The sequence below is a fragment of the Mesoplodon bidens genome, assembly GCF_964165515.1.
Source record: "Mesoplodon bidens genome assembly, chromosome: 11".
Lineage (NCBI taxonomy): Eukaryota > Metazoa > Chordata > Mammalia > Artiodactyla > Ziphiidae > Mesoplodon > Mesoplodon bidens.
In genome coordinates, this window is record NC_138167.1 from 3,289,541 (window position 1) to 3,309,185 (window position 19,645).

At 54.7% G+C, this 19,645-nt stretch overlaps 1 protein-coding gene across 1 annotated transcript in view; it reads right to left on the reverse strand.

Annotated features, from left to right (window-relative positions):
- Positions 1-19,645, reverse strand: part of CRACR2A (calcium release activated channel regulator 2A) — a 103,994-nt gene that overhangs the window by 3,942 nt on the left and 80,407 nt on the right. The window contains exons 13-18 of the mRNA XM_081250260.1: positions 18,615-18,933; positions 15,019-15,151; positions 10,018-10,099; positions 9,801-9,915; positions 2,432-2,533; positions 996-1,072 (exon numbers count right to left, since the gene is read on the reverse strand). Of these exons, the coding sequence (XP_081106386.1) occupies positions 996-1,072; positions 2,432-2,533; positions 9,801-9,915; positions 10,018-10,099; positions 15,019-15,151; positions 18,615-18,933 (828 nt within the window). The remainder of the gene's footprint in view (positions 1-995; positions 1,073-2,431; positions 2,534-9,800; positions 9,916-10,017; positions 10,100-15,018; positions 15,152-18,614; positions 18,934-19,645) is intronic.

The window sequence follows — 19,645 nt, forward strand, 5'->3', positions numbered from 1 at the left end:
AATTACATTTATTGGTTATTAACTTTATGGTGGGGCTTCCCGCATGAGCACAGCTCCAGATTAACTATAAGAGGTGAAGGATTAAAAACAGCATTAAGTATCTTATCCCTGCTTTATACTTTCCAAGAGCTTTCATCTGAAGCATGTCTTCTGATTTTTACAACAACCCTTGAGTGGGCAGGGAAAATACGATGGATGTTCCTATGCTGGGGGCAAAGCTCAGAAAGGCAGGGTGACTTGCCCCGGGAATCAGTGGCAGAGAAAACCCTAGAATTTTCCCCATAACTCCCTAGGTCTCCCGTAACTCCAGCACCTCTCCAGTGCATTGAAGAAGTTGTCCTGGGCTATTAGTTACTCAAACAAAAATATATTTTAGATGCCCCCAGATGAAGGCTGAGCGCAAAATGAGCACTAGTCAGTATTTGCTGGCTGGCTGGCTGGATAGATGGATGGAGGGATGGATGGAGGGAGGGAGGGATGGACAGACGGATGGAGGCATGGATGGATGCCTAGATGGATGAATGAGTGAATTGCCCAAGGATTGAAATGGGGCTTGTGTGGTTCTGTTTCCTTACTCTCAGTGTAGGCAGAGGCTTACGGGACCGGTCTTTTGAGTGCTGTCCTCTTGGGTGCCTCTGTGTCTCCCATCGCAGCCCCTCTCCTTGGGTCCCCCTCCCCCTCCCCCAGGAGCCCATAGTATAACCCAGCTGGCTGCCAACTAATCCCTGCTAAAATATTAGCCAATATTGAGGGGCCTCTGATCTGACCTTTCCCAGGAGCATTTGCATTTGAAAAGAGGATCCCTGGGGAAAAGGCAGCCTTTAAGGCTCAGAAGAAGACTGCAGTTGCGGAGTGAGCGGAGGCTTTCTTTTTGTCACTGTGTTTCGGAGGGCTGTCCCTCACCCCTGGGGTCCCACACAAAGGCCTAGGCCTCCAGCCGCTCTAGCCAGACAGCTCAGATGGACAGAGGGACCGGCTGAGTGGTGTCTCTTTACCTGGCCAGATGGAGCACGGACTCTTGGGTGTTGTGACCGGAATAGGCACTGCATTCGTAGAAGATCAGGTTGTGCTCCTGGAATCAAGAGACCAGAGGGCATGAAGGAGAATATGGGCGGGGGGGGGGGGCTGGAGGGAGCCATGGGGGGCGTGGGAGAATGCCCCTCTGCACTTACCACACCCTCACTTCCTTGCGTCGTCCCCTCCCCTCTCTGTACCAGGTTGATTTCTGTCCCTCGTGCTCCCTGACTGATGCAGGCTCTGGAACTATCTCTCAGGGGAGCCGTAACAACTATAAAACAATAGGACCTACACTGCTGCCTTCATGATTTACACTTTCTGGAATTGCTGTCCAGGATGTACGGGCTCCTTTCTTTTCACTCCTTAATCAAAAACCTTGGATCCAGATGTATTTTGGAATCCAGAATTTTTGAGTTTTAGAAAGCGAATACTTGTCTATAATACATATTATATAATAGCCTCTGTGGATCTGGGATAGCAGGCTATAATCAAATATATTAATAATTCTTCAGTGAAATATTTGAATATTTATTCAAAGTGAGGTAAACAAAACCCATAAATAGCCTCACATCAGTTCCGGTCAGGTTTTTTCTGCCAAACGCAATGCAAAAACCTTTGTGCTCAGAGCTCCTTGGACTGGGAATTGTGGATGCAGCCCGTGGACATGCAGCTGCTGGACTTTCTTCCTCCTTTTTCCCTTGAGTTTCACCACCTGTGCCTGCCTCCCTAGCCTCTGAGGTCCCGAGTCTCTGCCTAGAGCAAGCACACTGAGAATTATGGAATCCTGGGGCTGGGAAGCCCTATCTCGCCAGACACACAGTTCCCCGAAAACCACTCTGAGGCAGAAGAAGCAGCCAAGGAGCGAGCATGGCTTGTGTTGCTGCCTGATTTCCATCACGCCGCGACAGTTCCCTGCTTGGGCAAGAGGGCTGATGCTTATTTTAATGGTTGGCTTTGCAGCGCCTGCCCTGAATTTATCTGGAGTTTGCAGCTTGGACGCTCAGTCTTGGTAGGAAGGATGGATGCTGTAACAGAGCTGCCCGAGGAAGAGCACGCTGCCCGACAGGTAGTGAGTGTCTCATCCCTGAAGGCAACCAAGTAGGGAAACATAGATGATGGGATTCAAGGATCAGCTGGGGGACTGAAATAAGTAACCTCCTACTATCTGAGGATTCATAGTTCTGAGTTCCAAGGAAGAGAATCTGGGAAATTCCCCACACCTGAGTCAAGTTCTCTGTGGAAAGTTCCACGTGCGGCAGCTGGACCAGCCCCACGATGCCAGGACACCATCCAGCCCGCTTGCTGACTTCACAGGGGGCTCCCAGAGAAGGTTCCCACCCCGGCTCTTGGGTACATGCCCGACTCCCCTTGGGATCCCTCCCTGTCCAGAGAGACGGGGATGCTTGCCCCTCACCTTGGCCAGCTGCTCTGCCAGGCCCCGTGGCACTTCCCGCTCTTTCTCGTTGTCGACTTTGTTGCCCAGCAGAAGAACGGGAATGCGGTCTCCCACAGCTTCCTGCGGAACAGATAATCCCCCAAGTGAGAGAAGCATCCTTAAGGAGAACCGGGAAGGGCAGGTGGAAACACTGGCTGCAAAGACACAAACTAGCTTGAGAACCCCCTGCTGCCACAAAGGCTGGTGATAACAGAGTCACCCCAAAGCACAGAGGGGACCACCATCTCCCAGAGCCTTGGTTTGCCGGGCTTCTGCAAGGTGCTCGAGGCTGCCTCTGGGTGCCTCCCAGCCCTCTCAGTGCAGGGACCCCCCCTTTACCCCGCTCCCCATGGCCTGGCACTGGGAGCAGGATAGGGCACAGCTGGCGGTGATACAATAGGTGTCCGTACGGAGCCCCCGAGGGCGTCCCCACGTGATCAGACTTGATCGATGTGACCAGAATGAACAAGGAGTTGCTCAATGGGCTTTTGAGGAGGCCCAGGGGCTGCACGGTCAGCAGTGTACCTCTGGCGGCCTTGAACTGGGCACGTAGCTCCCCGAGGGCTGGGTCCACATCCGAGTCACGGTCTTGGGTCCACAGCGCGTGATACATGACTGTCATGTGCCTCCCTGGAGGTCACCCCATGGGGACCCCTGTCCTGGGTGCCCTGGCTCTGAAGGAGCCCTGATCTGGAAGAACGGGAGCCACAGCAGTCGTACTTCATGGGCCAGAAGAACAGGTTTATTCCAGGGCTCAACCCTATTTACTCCTCCAGGGGCTGTGTCCTGTGTCATATCAGCCAGGGGCCTTCACCCCAGGGTCCCTGCACCCAGGGTCCCTGAATGCTAGGGTCTTTGCACCCCAGGGTCCCTACACCCCAGAGTCCCTGCACCCTACATCCCAGGGTCCCTGCACCCCAGGGTCCCTACACCCCAGGGTCCCTGCTCCCCAGGGTCTTTGCACCCCAAGGGCCCAGGACGCATAGCTACTGAGTGAGTCAATATGGTAATGTTCACATTTACGCAGGTTGTTATTTTTGCTTTGTGAGGTATTTAACTAGGGGCTTTTAATCATGATTCGGTAATAAACAGTTATTCACTGCAGCTCTGTTTCACTAAGTAGAGAAGGCCGTGGGACACCAGAAGACTGCCGGTGGCTAGTTTCGCCAACAGTTCGGCTGCTTTACCCTAGACCCCGTCAAATAAATGTCCATGGTCCATCTGACAGGTCACCTGTTTTGGGTTTAAATAGCCTCACATTCGGAATGAAGCCTCCGTGGTTCCTCTGTCTACCCATTCATTTTTATTGTAGTTCAGCAGTGAAAAAACTCTCGTGTACTAAATGAGAATGTTAAAGCTCAGAGAATCCAAAAGAACATCCAACAAAGTTAGCGTTATGGGGACCCACCCTTTAGTGTACGGGGCCACCTTTCTCTAATCCTTGGCTCTGAATTCTTATTTCCAATGACCTCTCTGCTATTTAGTGTCTCATTAACCAGAACTCTCTAAAGGCAGTATTTCCATATATTCGTGGTGAGATGGTAATGAACATTAGCAACGATGACTCAGAGGCCCAAGATCTTACAGTGCCTTCTGACCCATCAGAAGTAGACTGACTTATGCACAGGGTGGTGGATGTGTTGGGTAGACGTCGCCATATTCCAGTTATCTGCAAGTAAGGAACCCACTGATGGCTACGTGCGTGGACCGTGACTGCGGGTACTGGGAATGCCCTGTCCCCCACCTGCGCTGTGCCGCAGAAGCTTGCGTGAAGAGTTTTTCACAGAAAAGGAAGAAAAGAGGAAGAAGCAGGAATATGGGCCAGAAGACTTGCTATTTGGAGCACACGCGCGAGAGAGATATTTGTAGATGGATGTGTGAGGAATGACTAAGGCTGGTGGGATTTCTTGACATGGAAACGCTCTGAGAATAAGAGCATCAGACTTGAAATCCCAGGGTGGGATTCTAGCCCGGAATCTGGTATTACTTGTTATGGGCGATGGCTTGTTCCTCCCTTGTAAAGGGGATGCCAGGTCCTGAGCCACCAAATAGGATGAGGTAGGAACAGTCAGCCCAGCATCTGGGCCCTACACCATGAGCAGCAGGGCTGCTTCTTGGAAAAGGAGAGGTAGTCTCCCTTCCTAAAGTGATTCCTGGCTAAAAAAAATAAAAATAAAAGAGCTTAGAAGGAGCAGGAAGAAATAGCCGAGGCCCCAGCCGGAGCCGCGGTTTTCTGCTCTCTGCAGCGTTCCCCTCTTATACAAACTCTCTGGACCCCTTGTTTCCCCTCCCAGGGCCCTGGCCTGTGCTGATGTAGGAGACTTAGGCCTATCTCCAAAGACGTGGCAAAAATAAGTGAGAACACACATAAGGCCAGGGCGTGTGCTACCCATCGCAGGAAGCCAGGCACCCTCACCCCGGCCCCAGGTCACCCTTCGACACAGGAGGCACTGGGGCTGGACTGGGGGTTTCATGGTCCTCTCTGACTTGAACCTCGAGACTTGAGCTTTTTCCCTACACTTTACATCATTCACCTACTTAACGAGGGTGTTGGCCTGTCCGCTGCTTGGACAAAGAGGCTTATAATTATCCACCAGATGAAGCCACACTTACTTTTTTTTTTTTTTTTTTTTTTTTTTTGCGGTACGCGGGCCTCTCACTGTCGTGGCCTCTCCCGCTGTGGAGCACAGGCTCCGGATGCGCAGGCTCAGCGGCCACGGCTCACGGGCCCAGCCGCTCCGCAGCATGTGGGATCCTCCCGGACCGGGGCACGAACCCGCGTCCCCTGCATCGGCAGGCGGACTCTCAACCACTGCGCCACCAGGGAAGCCCTGTAGACATTTTTATAGATGTTGCTAAAGTCCCATGGGCACACCAGGTCAGAGGGACTGGTCTGAGGGCAGCTCCCGGGCTGGGCACAGGCTCTGTGCAGGAGGCCCAGGCTCTGTCTGGCTCTGCCACGTCTCTCTGTGGGACCCACCTGGATCCCTCCTCTCTTCCCTCTCTCTTCCCTGAGCTGTGAGGTGGGCTCCAGAGCTGGTCTGACACACAAGCAAGCCTCTCCACCTTCCACCACTTCAGTGACCTTTCTCTGAACTTGAACTTCCTGGAAAACAGACTTGCTGAAATTCAAAAGATTCCCCGCCTCTGACTTTCACTTACAGAAGCTGTCAACTAAGAGCAAGCGTTGGCTTTCAGCTCAGGACGTGCAGCTGTTGCATTTGGTTGGTTGCTCTGTGTGTGCGTGTGCGTGTGTGTGTGTTAATATCTATTTGCTGGGACGCAAGAAGAAGCACTTAGCCAGGCAAGTGCTGCTATTTCTCCAGAGGCAGAACACAAAAATTTCTCAGCACATTAAAGCATGCATTTATGCTCAGAAGAAAATGACTGCAAAATTATATATTGGGGGTTTCCATATTTATCCGCCCCCCTGGACGATGAGTCAAAACAAGATTTATTTGCGTAGTTCGTTCTCAACTGCCAGCACTTTGAGCTCAACTTGGAACGTGGGGGAAAAAAAATCAAACTGCTATTTTTTGCCGTGTGCCGTATATTGTCACCGGTGACAAAGATCACAGAGTGAGAGCCAGTCAGCCGTCCGGCAAGGGAGAGGAAAGCTGCAGAACTATAAAACAAGGGGCTATGTGAGATTAATCTCCATGTTTTTTTTCTGGCTCAGAGGCACTGGCCTTGCTGGTTGATGACTTGGGTCAGATGCCACTTCCTTGATGTATAGGCCTAACAGGACAGTGCTCTTGGGATGACAGAAAGATCCAAACGAGAAGTTAACACGCCAGGACTGCAGACATTGCGGACCAAAAATCTGGATTCGGGAGAAATACCAGCCCATCGGGCTTGTACCATATCCTATCTTCTCTACCTGATACAGGCCCCAAAGTCTTCAGATGTCCAGGGTGCCTCACAGTCTAAACATGGGGCCCTTAGAGCCTGACCAGTTTCTCCTCTAGATTGGACTGGTTAAACCAGTACCACGCAGCAGAGATTTGGTGGTCAGGAGGGTGGGGGATGCTGAGTTGGTAGGAAGGTCTAACTGCTTTGATTTCCTGGAAGTGCACAGGAAAGCTAAATGGCTGGAGAATCAGCACAGAGTGTGTCTGGGCCCCGCTTGGGCCTTTTCTGCAGGACACCTGCGGGCCAGGTAAAGGTGCTGAGGTGGGAGAGGAGGGGGTGTGGGGCAGGACACCTCATAAAGCAGAGCAGTCACCCCTTCTCTTGTGCCCAAGGCATTTGGTTCCCTCTGGGCTGGCAGGGTTCTCTCATCCACACACACACCTGCTCCATCCCGGCCCCCCAGAGAGTCAAGTGCCAGCCCCTATAGAACGCGGGGGCCAGGAGGAACCTTCCAGACCCTCTGGTCCACCCCTTCATGGAGTGACTGGCCCACGTTTCACGGCCAGGCGGTGGCTGGGCTGGGACGATGAGAATGTCCTTTGCAGGGAACTCCACGCCTCCCCAGCAGCTGTTCCTGCCCCACGCAACCTAAGAGTCAGTCTTTGCCATGTATAATCTGTGGCAATGTCAGCCCTTTCCTTGGGTACGGCTTTTCAGGTTGATGGGGGAAGGGGTGCTGGGAACAGCTGGCCACCATTCACTTAATAATAAGGCTTCTAAACCCAAAGCCTGTTATTAAAGCGCCCCCTCCACCCTCCCTTCTCCTGGCAAGGGGCTGGCGAAGCACTGGGAGTGCTATAGAAATTCAAGGTGCGCCACAAACATCAAGGGCTGATTATTTTCAGTTCTCCTCCAATCCAATTAGGTGTCAAGCTTTAATCTATCACCTGACGTCTCTGATGGCTGGTTGCCAAGGCGGAACGACTTAGCTTTTCAAGAATCTTGAGAACAACTGCATTTATGTTGCCACGGGTCCATATCCTCAACACACAACTCCACCTGACACAGCCTCCAGCACCTGCTCGCAGAACCCTGGGGCCGCTGCACCGGTGCATCACACTGAGTCCTCCAGAGCGCGTGGCGTGGGCTGGGCACATGGGTCATGCCCCGCAACTTCTTGCTGAAGGAACACAAATATCTTTGAAAAGGATTTAGAATCTTGCTTCTCAAAGTGTGGTCCCTGGACCAGCAGCACTGGCTTGTGAGAACTTGTTAGAAAGGCAGGCAGGAACAGAGCACAGGGTGAACGAGAAAACCCGAGGCCCAGAAAGCTACAAGGGGGATGTGATGAGTTGCCAAGTCCAAGGCAGCAGCAGCAAGTATCACAGCCAGGGACCACGGCCGGGGATCCAAGATCCAGTGAGATGCAGGGGAAGCACGGCCGGGGATCCAAGATCCAGTGAGATGCAGGGGGACCACGGCCGGGGATCCAAGATCCAGTGAGATGCAGGGGGACCACGGCCGGGGATCCAAGATCCAGTGAGATGCAAGGGGACCACGGCCGGGGATCCAAGATCCAGTGAGATGCAGGGGGACCACGGCCGGGGATCCAAGATCCAGTGAGATGCAGGGGGACCACGGCCGGGGATCCAAGATCCAGTGAGATGCAGGGGGACCACGGCCGGGGATCCAAGATCCAGTGAGATGCAGGGGAGGGCAAGTGGGCCTGCGGTACACGGGGAGGGGCCGGGCCGCTCCCTGGAGCAGGCACAGGAGGCTCGCTTTAAGGTGCCTCCAGCAGGGGGGCTGGGGAGGGTCAGGGACTTCCCTGGTGGCGCAGTGGTTAAGAATCCGCCTGCCGGGGCTTCCCTGGTGGCGCAGTGGTTAAGAATCCACCTGCCGATGCAGGGGACACGGGTTCGTGCCCCGGTCCGGGAAGATCCCACATGCCGCGGAGCGGCTGGGCCCGTGAGCCGTGGCCGCTGAGCCTGCTCATCCGGAGCCTGTGCTCCACTACGGGAGAGGCCACGGCAGTGAGAGGCCCGCGTACCGCAAAAAAAAAAAAAAAATCATGTCATAAATTACAAAGTTTAAAGAGGGTTCACTTCCAGATCACCCCGCCATCTGTCTCCACTGTTAGCTCGGTATAGAGCCATTCACTACATTTCAAAACGTACATTTTGTCTATTGTGTTTTAGGCGCAATAATTTTGGAAACTAATTTGTAGCGAGCAAATTTCTGAGAAACGCTTGCATCTGGCTTCCATTCTTGCTCCTCATTTTTCTTGGTAATGACAAGGATGTAGATTAACAGGAGAGAAAGGAGCGGCCCATCCAACCCAAACTTCAAGAGAAACAGATTTTGGTGCGAGGAAGCATAGATCTGAGGGTTGAAACAAATGAAATGAACAACCCCAGTATCCCGCCTGCACGGTGACACGGCATCCATGCACGCGTCCAATGTCTGCCCAGCACTGTGGGACCCAAGTACCGGTCACAATGGCAAAGACGTGCAGAGGGCAGCAGGGGCCCGGGCTGGCAGCTGCGTCCTGGATAGCAGCGTGGCAGCCTGACTGATGAGGAGGGAAGGGGCTGGGCAAGTCCTATGGGCTTGAGCAGAGGATTGAGCATAATAAGCTCCAGGGGGAGAGGGACACTGTCTCTTTTCTCTGGTGCTGGAATGCCCAGACCCCAGAACAATGCCTGGCAGCGTTTAGAACAAATAAACGAACAAAGCATGGGTCCTGCCGATGGAAGGAGCTGGGACTATTTGACTGTGTGTGAAAGAATCGGGCGGGAGGGGGCCTGTAAAAAATAATAAGTGGCTCGGCACACTGCCCTTGGCCTTGAGACGTCTGCATTCAGTGGCAGAGGACATGCAGGTGGTCAGGAAGTAAAAAGTGCTTACAAAGCAGCATATTGCAAGGATAACAGCAAGAAAGGAGAGTCTTACAGAGAATCCAGAATTCAAGGAAGAGGCCCGTGTCTCGAGGGCCCAGCCTGAGGTGACTCTGGGGTGAGCCTGGGTCCCGCACATTGCAGATCAGCCTCCCCTCGTGCAAAGGATTGTGACCCAGGCCCCCAAACCGTGAGCACGACGGTCCTGGGCTGGTCACAGCGGGACCCCCTGAAGCTAGAAAAATGCAGGAGAGGCGGTGGTGACTCAGTTTAAACACCTTGGGAACCATCCGTCCTTGACACTTGACACTCCCTCCCCTAATCCTACCTCACTTTTCACAATCTTAATGATACCATTATTGGCTTAATCGGTATTTGTCCTGTGTCCTTCCCCCAGCCCCCTCCCCCATGAGGGCAGGGACCACACCTCTCGTGTTCACCTTTGGGTCCCCAGTAACCAGCCTGGTGCCGGGCACTTGGGTGGACTGACGCCTGGACGCCTGAACCGGTTTTTTCCCGGAGAAGGTGGACCGTGAGTCAGGTGTCCAGAGAGGGCAGCGGGCCCAGGAAGAGGGGCCGCCCGGAGGCCCCCAGCTCACCTCCACGCTGCGCAGCCACTGCCGCACGGCCAGGAAGGACTGCCTGGCCGTGAGATCGTACATGACCACGACACCGTCGGCCTTGCGGAAGAACTGCTGGGTGATGCAGCGATACCTGCGCAAAGGGCCGGGTCAGGTGCGCGGCCTCCTCTGCCGCCACAGCCCGCCCCCGCGGGGAGAGGAGAGGCGGGGTTACAGGTGGGGGGGTGCTCCTCACCTCTCCTGCCCCGCCGTGTCCCACAGCTGCAGGGCCACCCGCGAGTCATCCACGCGCACAGTCTTCACGTGGTAATCGATGCCTGCGGGGGCGGGGGGGGGGGGAGCCAAGCATCATGTCCAAGTCCGGAACCCACGCCCCAGCCTGGAATCCCATCAGCCCGAGGGCGCGGCCCTCGCCCTGCAGCTCCTGACAGGTGGTGTGGGCCGGGACCGAGCATAGGACCGGGAGGCCCGGGACCTGGGTTCTGGTCCTGTCTCTGCCACTGACCGGCTGTGGGACCTTGATCCAGTCACGGAACCTCTGTGAACCGCAGGCTGCTCACTGCAGTGTCATCCAGACCCTCTTTAGGGATCGAATGAGATCACATATGGAAAAGCAATCTACCAACACAAAGAATTATCATTTCCTCCCTCCTTGGGAAGACGAAGCGACAGAAAGACTGTCCCCAGACCCCTCCCTCTCTCCCTTTTCTTCTTTTTCCCTAAAGCGCTTTTCAAAGGTCCCATAGTAAAATCCGCATATTCCTGGGGGATGGATCACACTTCCAGACTCCCACTGTGGTGATGCAAAGGTAGGTGGGGGAGGAGGGGCAGGAGGGGAGGGCTTGGCAGGCGGAGGGAGGGAGAGAAGAGATGAAAAGCGGTGGGGGAGGGAATCAGAGGCAAATGCCCCTTAGAGATGGGATCAGAGCTCCTAACCCCAGCCATCAAGCCACTTGCAATCCTCCCTCTGAGGCTGTGACCCTACCTGGCGTCATGGATCCCGGAGAGAGGGTGCAAGGCAGGGAGATCCCACAGCAGCCCTCAGACAGAGGACCTGAATGCAGGTGCTTTGATAACAAACAGTCCTCCCTCCTACACCCGGTGAGAATGTTCGCAGATGCTCAACCAGGTGGAAAATGCTTTTCCCCCTTAAGGCATCAGATCTTGGAACCAGAGGGCATCCCCTCCCAACCTCTAAAAGGCCCAGCCTCTGGGGTCCTTACTCTGGAGGGCTCAGGTAGGGACAGCAACAGCAGCCTGGCCAGATAGAGACAGACAGACAGACTGACAGACAGACAACCAAGAGGTAGTTGATGGAAAAGGGCATCCCTGCCTCGGTCTCCAGGCAAAGGCGAGTGTGTGAGGGGCGGGGCAGGGGAGGAGAGATGGGAGGGTCATCCGCTCCTAGAACGTTAGCGGGACTGCAGAGGCCCTGGGCTCACAGAAGAGAGTCAGAGAGAGGATGCGCGTGTCTAGGTACGGAAAAGAGGGCCGTGTCCCATTGGTAGAATGCTTGGTATCCCCAGTTTCCATGTGCCATCTCTCCCTCTTCACCGCGCTCCCTGGGACATCCATGTGCGGGTTGTTATCTGCACACACACACACACGTACCCGTACTCACACGCGCACACACGTGCACCTCCCTTCTCTTCCCAGACCATAGAAGGATAAAGAAGCAGGAGTCCAGCCTTGCCCAAGCTGGTCAGCAGTCTCAGTGAGTTGCAAACCCAGTTCTGAGGCTCATTCCTCTTTTCACAGCAGTACCCTGGGCACGGGGCCCCTGGCAGCTTCGTTTCACCTAGAAAGTCCAAGGCTAAATGCTCCCATCAGAATAGATGGAAATCAAACCCAAGGGTGTTTTCTTAGCTAAAGCGGTAGGGCTTCCCCCATCTGTGCTCTGGGAGGCTGGGGGGCTGCCCACAGCCTGATAACAACCTAGGGGAAAGCCAGCCGCAGTCATCACACCTTCAGGGCCTGATCTGAAGCCCCCGAGGATGAGCCCTCTCTCTGATGGAAAGGCAGGTGGTGGAGGGACGGCTGGGTCCCTCGGCCTCACTGGTAGTCGCTCTGCTGGTGGACAAGGAGCTCGGCGAGTCCCCGCTGGTCCACGGGGTACCCCTCCCTACAGCCTCAGACCTGCAGGCCGGGAAGCAGACGAAAAAGCCCAAGGGATGCGTGGGGTCTGGGAGGACACGGGGAGTCAGCGTCCAGCAGAAGAGGCTGCACAGAGTGACGAGGGGCCAGAGGGATTCCTGAGACCACCCCCCCTGCACCCGTTCCAACGGTCCGGGAGCCCAGACCTCATGTTCCTGCCTCAGTCCTGCCTCTGACCAGCTGTGTGACCTTGATGACGTGACTTCACCCCATCTGGGGGGCTTCGCTTTCCCCATCTGTAAACTGAGGTATGACGGGGGTGCTGGAGGGAAGTTGGGTGTCCATGATTTTATGTCCAGCTGTAGCATTCGGCAAACACGTGGAGGGGACCCCCGACGTGCAACTTCAGTGGTTCCGAATGAGGACTGGACCTCGGGGGCCTGATCACCATGGAGTGTGCTGTGTGTGGGATGTGTGGGTCAGAGCTGTGGTGATGGACCCCAGGAAGGGTGGCGTTCACCTTTCTGGACAGGACAGGTCATTCCAGGCAAGAGGGCCTGGGAGCGGGGAGTGCCAGCGAGATGTCCCGGAGGGGAAGCTCTCGGGATTTCTCTGTGGAGCTGAGGAGAGGGATGGAACCGGACTGGTGCCCAGGAGAGGGTGGAAGAAACACCTTGGGCCATGGGCCCCGGTTGAAAGCAGGGCCATGAACCAAGGCGGGGCTCGGGAAGAGCTCTGGACTCAGAGTCCTGGGTTCTAGAGCCTTAGCCTCTAACAGCCAGTCTTCTCATTGACAAAATGAGCTCCAACGTTCTGCAAGGACCATCGTCTGACATCTCCAGGACATCCGCAGGGCCCACACACCTGCTTTACAAGGGATCCGCTGGTGTTAAGGTGGGGAAGGCAGGGGCGCCCCAAGACAGACTGTTGCATCATGGAAGCCACATCACGCACAAGCCGAAGGTCGAGGACAGGTCACGTGCTCGTGAGGGGCTGGGCGATCAGGAAGTCCCTTCGGTGATGGAGGAGAGCTTTAAGGCACCACCGCGCCCCTGTTGGTGCTGTGCTGAGGGTCCAGGGCTGCTGTGCTTGACAGGGGTTGGCCTGCTTGAGCCCTGGGAGCCCAGGACTCGGTGGCTCATCTGTGTCTTTAAAGGGAGCATCTTCCAGGCGGCTGGTGTGACATCAGCGCCCTGACACGTGTGCCGGGGAGGCAAATTCCAGCTGCCGCTCTGGCTCGTTTTGCACAGCTCGATCAAGGGCGTCCCAGATTTGGAAACTTTGATATTTTTCCCCTTCCTAAATTGTAGGTGTTTCCATAATTGGCCTCCCGGGGAGTGCAAATTAGTCTGATTTTCTCTTTTTCAGAGCTTTCCATCTCGGGGGCACCAGTTGGAGGTGTAAGCAGACCCCGATTCCCTGACTTTACCAACAGGAGAGGCACCATGTGCACTGCCGGAGGGCCGCCCCTGGGGGGTGCAGCATCCCTCCCCTGCTCCCACAGCCTATGCCCGAGTTGGGACCTCAGGTTCTGTGGCCACCCCATGGAACGCTCCAGGGAGGGCCAGTCCAGCTCTGCAGCCGCTGTTTCCTGTGTCACCACACTTGGCACACGGGGGTCACTCCTAGCCATCCCTTCCAGCCTCTCGAGGCCAGGCTCTTCTGGGCCGTCTTCCCATCAGAGTCCCAATTCTTCACCTTGGGATGCACCCAGTCTCTGGGTAGAATGGGGTGGGGGGTGGGGCAGGAGGGGGCTCCAGCTTTGGAAACTGCAAAGGCTCAGCAGTAAGAACAGGGTGCCTACAGTCGTGGGAAGAGACCCATCTGTAGGAAGAGAGTTGGAAGGAACGGCCCGTTCAGGTTATCCTGGAGGAAGAGACCAGACTCACCCCAGGCAGGCTCTGGGGCAGGAAAGTTTGTCTCGGATTGTCTTGGAGGGCCAGCTTGTGAGACTTCCAGGGCTCAGAGGTGGTCTGGACAGAGCCCTGGGCTTGGAAGCAGTCTTGGCTGGCCCGGTTCAAATCTCTCATTTTTTTCAGGTGAGGAAAGACTGAAGCCGAAAAGGAAACACCTCCTCCCGAGGTCACACAGCTGGTCAGTGGCAGAGCTGAGATGAAGGTCCGGGACTTCCGATGCCCCATTGGACCTTAGCGGCCTCCCCTGCCTGTGCCAGCCTCTGCCCGCCTCCTGTGGCAGAAATTGGGCTCTGAGCACGCACAGCGCAGTATTGTTGGGGAGACAGTGGGCTGGGACAGCAGAGGTGCATGTGGGGTTGGGTGGGGACCAGTATCAGCACCAACCAGCGGGTGGGAATGAGGACCCGCCTCTGGACCTCTCTGGGCCTCAGTGTCTTGGTCTGTCCATTGGGCTGATAGCAATGCTTGCCTTTCAGGGTTGTTGGGAAGACAGATGGAAATGATAAATATCAAAACCCATGGTAAATATTCAGATCATATCAATGTATTTTTAATATAGTTGACTTAGCGTGGTTAAATGGCACATAGAAGGCACCCAAAGGATTCTTTTTTTTTTTTGCTCGAGTGATTCACCTTGGTAGAAACTAAGAGGTCAATATGCCCTTGGGTCTTACCACATACTCCAATGCAAGGAGCGCCTCTGGGTGATGGGGCAAAGGCTCCTATCTAAATACAGAATTACCCGAGATAATAATGGAGGTGCATGAAGCCCTGATCAGCTATTAGTAGCTGAGCTTAACGAGCGTCTACAGTGGACTCCAGCTGTTACCCAGTAGGCCCGGGATGCAGGATGAGGAAATGTGATGGGTAAAAGAAGCCCCCAGAGCACTGTCCTCCATCCTGCCCGTCTATACAAGTGTGCATGCACACACACGCACACACACACACACACACACAAAGTGGGGAAGGGATGATTGAAGACAGACAGGCTCAGAGAGGGGACAAAGGGCCGGAAGTCCATCTTTGCCAACCTCAGAGCCCCTCATCTTGGACATAGGAACTGTTCGTGGTCCCATCCCCGTGGAGCACCAGGCAGAGGGGGGCCTCGCCTACCAGCCCAGCCCTCAGCCCCTCCTACGGGGCTCCAAGCCCTTCCCTGGGCACCCTTCTCACAGCCGCCCCTTCCCAGAGGTGGGCTGGGGTCCGGCCCAGGGCCGAGAACTCACCCACGGTGGCCGCTGAACCCGGGGAGAACTTGCCGTCGTAGAACCGGCTCAGGAAGGACGTCTTCCCCACGGAGGAATTGCCCACAAACACGATCTTGAAGAGCCGGTCTGGGGTGGACACAGAGCCTTCTTCCTGTGGAAGACAGACAGCAGGGTAAAATGTTGGGACGGCCGCCTGCCACCCCTGACCCTGACCTGTCCCTGCGGTGTCCAGGGAGGGACCCGCAACCAGCACCGGGGAGGCTGCTCGGGCCTTGGATGCAGGAAGCTTTGGGCTCAGCGCACCGAGGCTCCTTCCAGCTTCAGCAGCGGGAAGAGAGGCTTTCATTCCACCACCACTGCTGCCCATGTGCTGTGCCGCAGGCCCTGTGCTGGGCTGGGTGTGTGGTGCAGGGAAGGCGGCCACGTGTACACACAGTCACGGCACGATGCTCCGAGTGCCCAGAGCACGGACCAGGAATCAAGGGTCTCGGGGCGCGGGGGGCGGGGGGGCTCTGGGCTGGGGCTTCAGGAGGAAGCAGAGATTCTCTGCAGGGGGTGGGTGGGGAGGACAAGGTGGGTGTTTGCAGGGGAAGGGGAGATATAGAAGATATAGAAGGCTTATCTATAACTCGGGGGCAGAGGCATCCCAGGCTGGGGTCGGGCTTCTCGTTTCTGCTCCGTCACTGAAAGCCTGGGCCGGATGGAGGACATGCTCGCCCCCCTGCATGCTGCCTTTCTGTCCCAGCTCACCTTCCATCTAGGGTCCCTGCCTGCCCTGGAAGTAAGGCAAGACAGTCTCCACTCAGTAGCTTGGGAAACCCCAAGATGCCAGGCTACGGGAAGAACTTTCCAGAACACAGTCACAGGTTCTCCTTCTCCACCCGGCAGCGGGAGAGACTGGGAACTGGCCTGCCTGTTATTCTGGCGTGCTACGGCCCAGCGGCAAGTGGACCTGCTCCAGGATGCTGGGTGAGTGAGAGTCAGAGTGAGGGCCAGCACAGGGCCCTTTCTCCGAATGGTCACTAAGTCCAGAAAGCCGCGTGCTCCCCCAGATCCTGTCTTCAGGCCCAGCCCAGCACTGCCAGGCCAGATGAGGAGCCTTTTTAGAATCTATTTGGAAGTGGATTTGGGGGGAATTAGCACCTCTCACTGAGCAAATACTATAGTGGAGTAGCAGCAGACATTAGCAGTACTTGAATTTCAGAGAAAAGCCATTAACAGCCTTTTGGGGAGAAATCAATTCCATGCTGTACTTAGGAGGGAATTCAAGGTCAATTATAGGAATTTAAACCCAACTTAAAAAGAAAAAGAGAGAGAAACCCACACTCAGAAACACTGGCCTGGCCCCAGTTTCTTTATTCCTGCATTGCACAAGCATCACTCTCTGCCAGGCTTGTGCTCCATTTGTCCTTTGTTTGAGACTAAAGCTCAGTGCAGCCATGGGTCCACCCCAGGCCCGGGGACGGTGGGAGGAGATGGTCTTGGCTGCAGAGGCGGTGGCTGACCTTGCTCTGTGTTCCCCTCACCCTGGCCCCCGCCTCTGGCAGGACACTTATTCCGTAGACAGGATATGATCAAGCCGGTGATGGTTCAGTTTGGGGAAGGACCCACCTCACAGGAGCAGTGAAGCTATTCCAGTTCTTGCCCTTAACCTGGGGGACAATCCACCTGCCCGCGAACGACAGTGAGACAACAAAATTGTGGGAGGGGCTGGAGAAAGGCTCCCTCCACTGGCAAGTCAGGGGATCTGTTCTCATTCTCCTTCCCACCACTGTTTTTATTTTTTTAAAGCTTTAAAAAATGAAAGTAATATACACTAATTTCTAAAATTAGGAAACTTAGCAGAGAGGAAATTAATAACTATTCATAATTTACCCCCCAACCCTGAAATGGTCACTATTCCTATTTGGATGCATTTCTTCCAGGCTTCTTTTTTTATATAGATGAATCAATATATGTTTTTTGAGAGAAATTTGAGATACTATGTATACTTTATTTATATTATTATATATAATATAAATTTATGTGTAATTTTCTATTTGTTCTTATGTTATTGAATTATATATAAATATTTCTGAGTCACTGAAGTTTTCCCAAAATGTGATTTTTAATAGCACTATAACGTTCTATTAAATTAATATAGTCTAATTTATGTCCCTATTGTTGTTTTTTCAATTATTTTCTCTTATGTACTTACATGCTTGAATTAAGTTTTTGTCTGATTTTGGTTATTTCCTTAGGAAAGGTCGCTAGAAGTAGGAGGGCTGGTTCAAAGGAGGTGGACTTTTAAAGTTGTTGATTCCTATTATCAAACTACTTTCCCGAAAGCTGGTACCAATTGATGGCTCAGCGGCCTTGCAAGGGACCTTCTGTTGAGGCTGCTGTGTGACTGACTTCCAGCAGACACATTTCCTCTCTGCTGCAGTTTCCGTCCCAGCTAAACAGCAGCGCATCCCGGTGCAGCCGGTGGGGATGCAGAGCGGTGGGTGCGAAGGCTGGGCTCCCATCACTGGGGGCTGGGTGGGCCTCTTCGCTCTGTACTCTACTTCCCCACCTGCCTAAGGGGAGAACAGATCTCTGATGCCCCTCATCCAACAACTGCAAGGATCAGATGCCACGGCAGACACGCACACTCAGCCTCCTCCTTCACCCCGTCTCCCGGGGCCCTCTTAACACTTCTTTCACATTTGGGGGGCTATTGTGGGGTATTTAAAGCCCCATTTGTGCCCACTGCCAGCAAGTGTAATCTGTGCACTTTTGGGGATGTAGAAGGGGGTGTAGGAGGGATGCCCCACCCACCAAGGGTCCCACCCACCAAGTTCTCCCCCCTCCCTTGGCCCAGGGCCCTTCAGAGGAGTGGTTTGTAGGCATGAATCTTAATCCGGGCCCAAGAATGATAACCGAGGCCAAGAAGTCCCCGTGCAGGGGCTGGAGAAGGCTCGCTGGCATGCATGCCAACGCCTCACTCGGACCGCTCAGCTCTGAAGGCCGCCACAGGGTGAGGGAACTGTTCTAGAGGGTCCAGCGGCGGGCAGGGGGAGAGCTGAGGGGCCAGTTCCAAGGCCTGGGTCACAAACAAGGTGAGGAGCATCATCAGTGATCCAGAGGAGGACAGTCCATGTGGCCCCCTTCTCCCGGAGAACGCAGCAGGGAGAGCTGGTGGGGGGCGCGGGGATGGAGGGTCACACTGCCGGGAGGGGGCGAGCTGATTAGGAACCGAAGGAAAAGCGATGGTGCGCAGACTTCCCCAGCAGGGACTGGCCTGCCGGGGGCGGTTATAGAACGGACCAGAAGAGGTACCATTTTTAAAGCATGTGATAGCTGACGCTAATTGCCCATCAGAGGCTCAGTCCTACTCTATAAATGCAGAATCTGAATCAGAAAAAAACACATAGGGGCCAAGAACAGAAGGTGTTAGGAGAGTGTCCCCAGACCCCCGCGTCTCCATCATGACACTCGGCAGAGCAGAGAAGGGTGGTATGTGAGGGACACAAATTTGGTGCATCACCAGGCCTGCTGAGTCTGGCTTCCTGAGTGGCCTTGGGGCTCTTGGGCTCACACTCGAGGGACAAGGCACAGGGTGACCTACAAGCCAGTGTGGGATGCACCCTTACCTCAGACGGGGTTTCTTTTCCGACGGGCTGCCCTCGGGGAGACGCAGGCGTGAGGCCCAGAGGTCGGGATGGCCCGGTTTGTCCCTCCAGCCCCTGGTCGGAGGCCTCCCCTTCTTCCGGGCATTTGCCCAGTGGCTGCTCAGAGCCGCCCCCCGGCAGCTGGGGCAGCGGGTCCTCTTCAATGGAGATGATTCTGCGGAGCGGCCGGGGGAGCAGACCCCCGGTCCCCGGCCCCTCTTCTGCAAGGGGGGGCCCACTCAGGCCCAGGGAGCTTCTCCTCCTCGGGACGCCAAACACATCTTCTTCCTCCTCTGACTGGCTGTTTTGGAGAAGAATGAAGAGTGGGGAGAATATTGTGAAATGTATCTGAATGGAAGCTGGGGGTCTGTGACAAACAGATAGCTGAGGAGCACACTTTTGGGGGGCAGAGAGGGACCAAGAAAGGGAAAACCAGACCCAGCATCGTTTAGCTCTTTCATTCAATGTCCTTATGATGAAGGTGAGATGAAGGTGAAGGTGATGATGAAGGTGAAGGTGGTAAAGGTGAAGGTGATGAAGGTGAAGGTGATGATGAAGGCAAAGGTGGTGAAGGTGATGAAGGCGAAGGTGGTGAAAGTGAAGGTGATGATGGTGAAGGGGATGATGATGAAGGTGAAGGTGGTGAAGGTGAAGGTGATGAAGGCGAAGGTGGTGAAGGTGAAGGTGATGATGAAGGTGAAGGGGATGATGGTGAAGGTGAAGGGGATGAAGGCAAAGGTGATGAAGGTGAAGGGGATGATGAAGGTGAAGGGGATGATGATGAGGGTGAAGGGGATGAAGGCAAAGGTGGTGAAGGTGAAGGTGATGAAGGTGAAGGTGATGATGGTGAAGGTGAAGGTGATGATGAAGGTGAAGGTGATGATGAAGGTGAAGGTGATGAAGGTGAAGGTGAAGGTGATGATGAAGGTGAAGGTGGTGAAGGTGAAGGTGATGATGGTGAAGGTGATGAAGGTGAAGGTGGTGGTGAAGGTGAAGGTGATGATGAAGGTGAA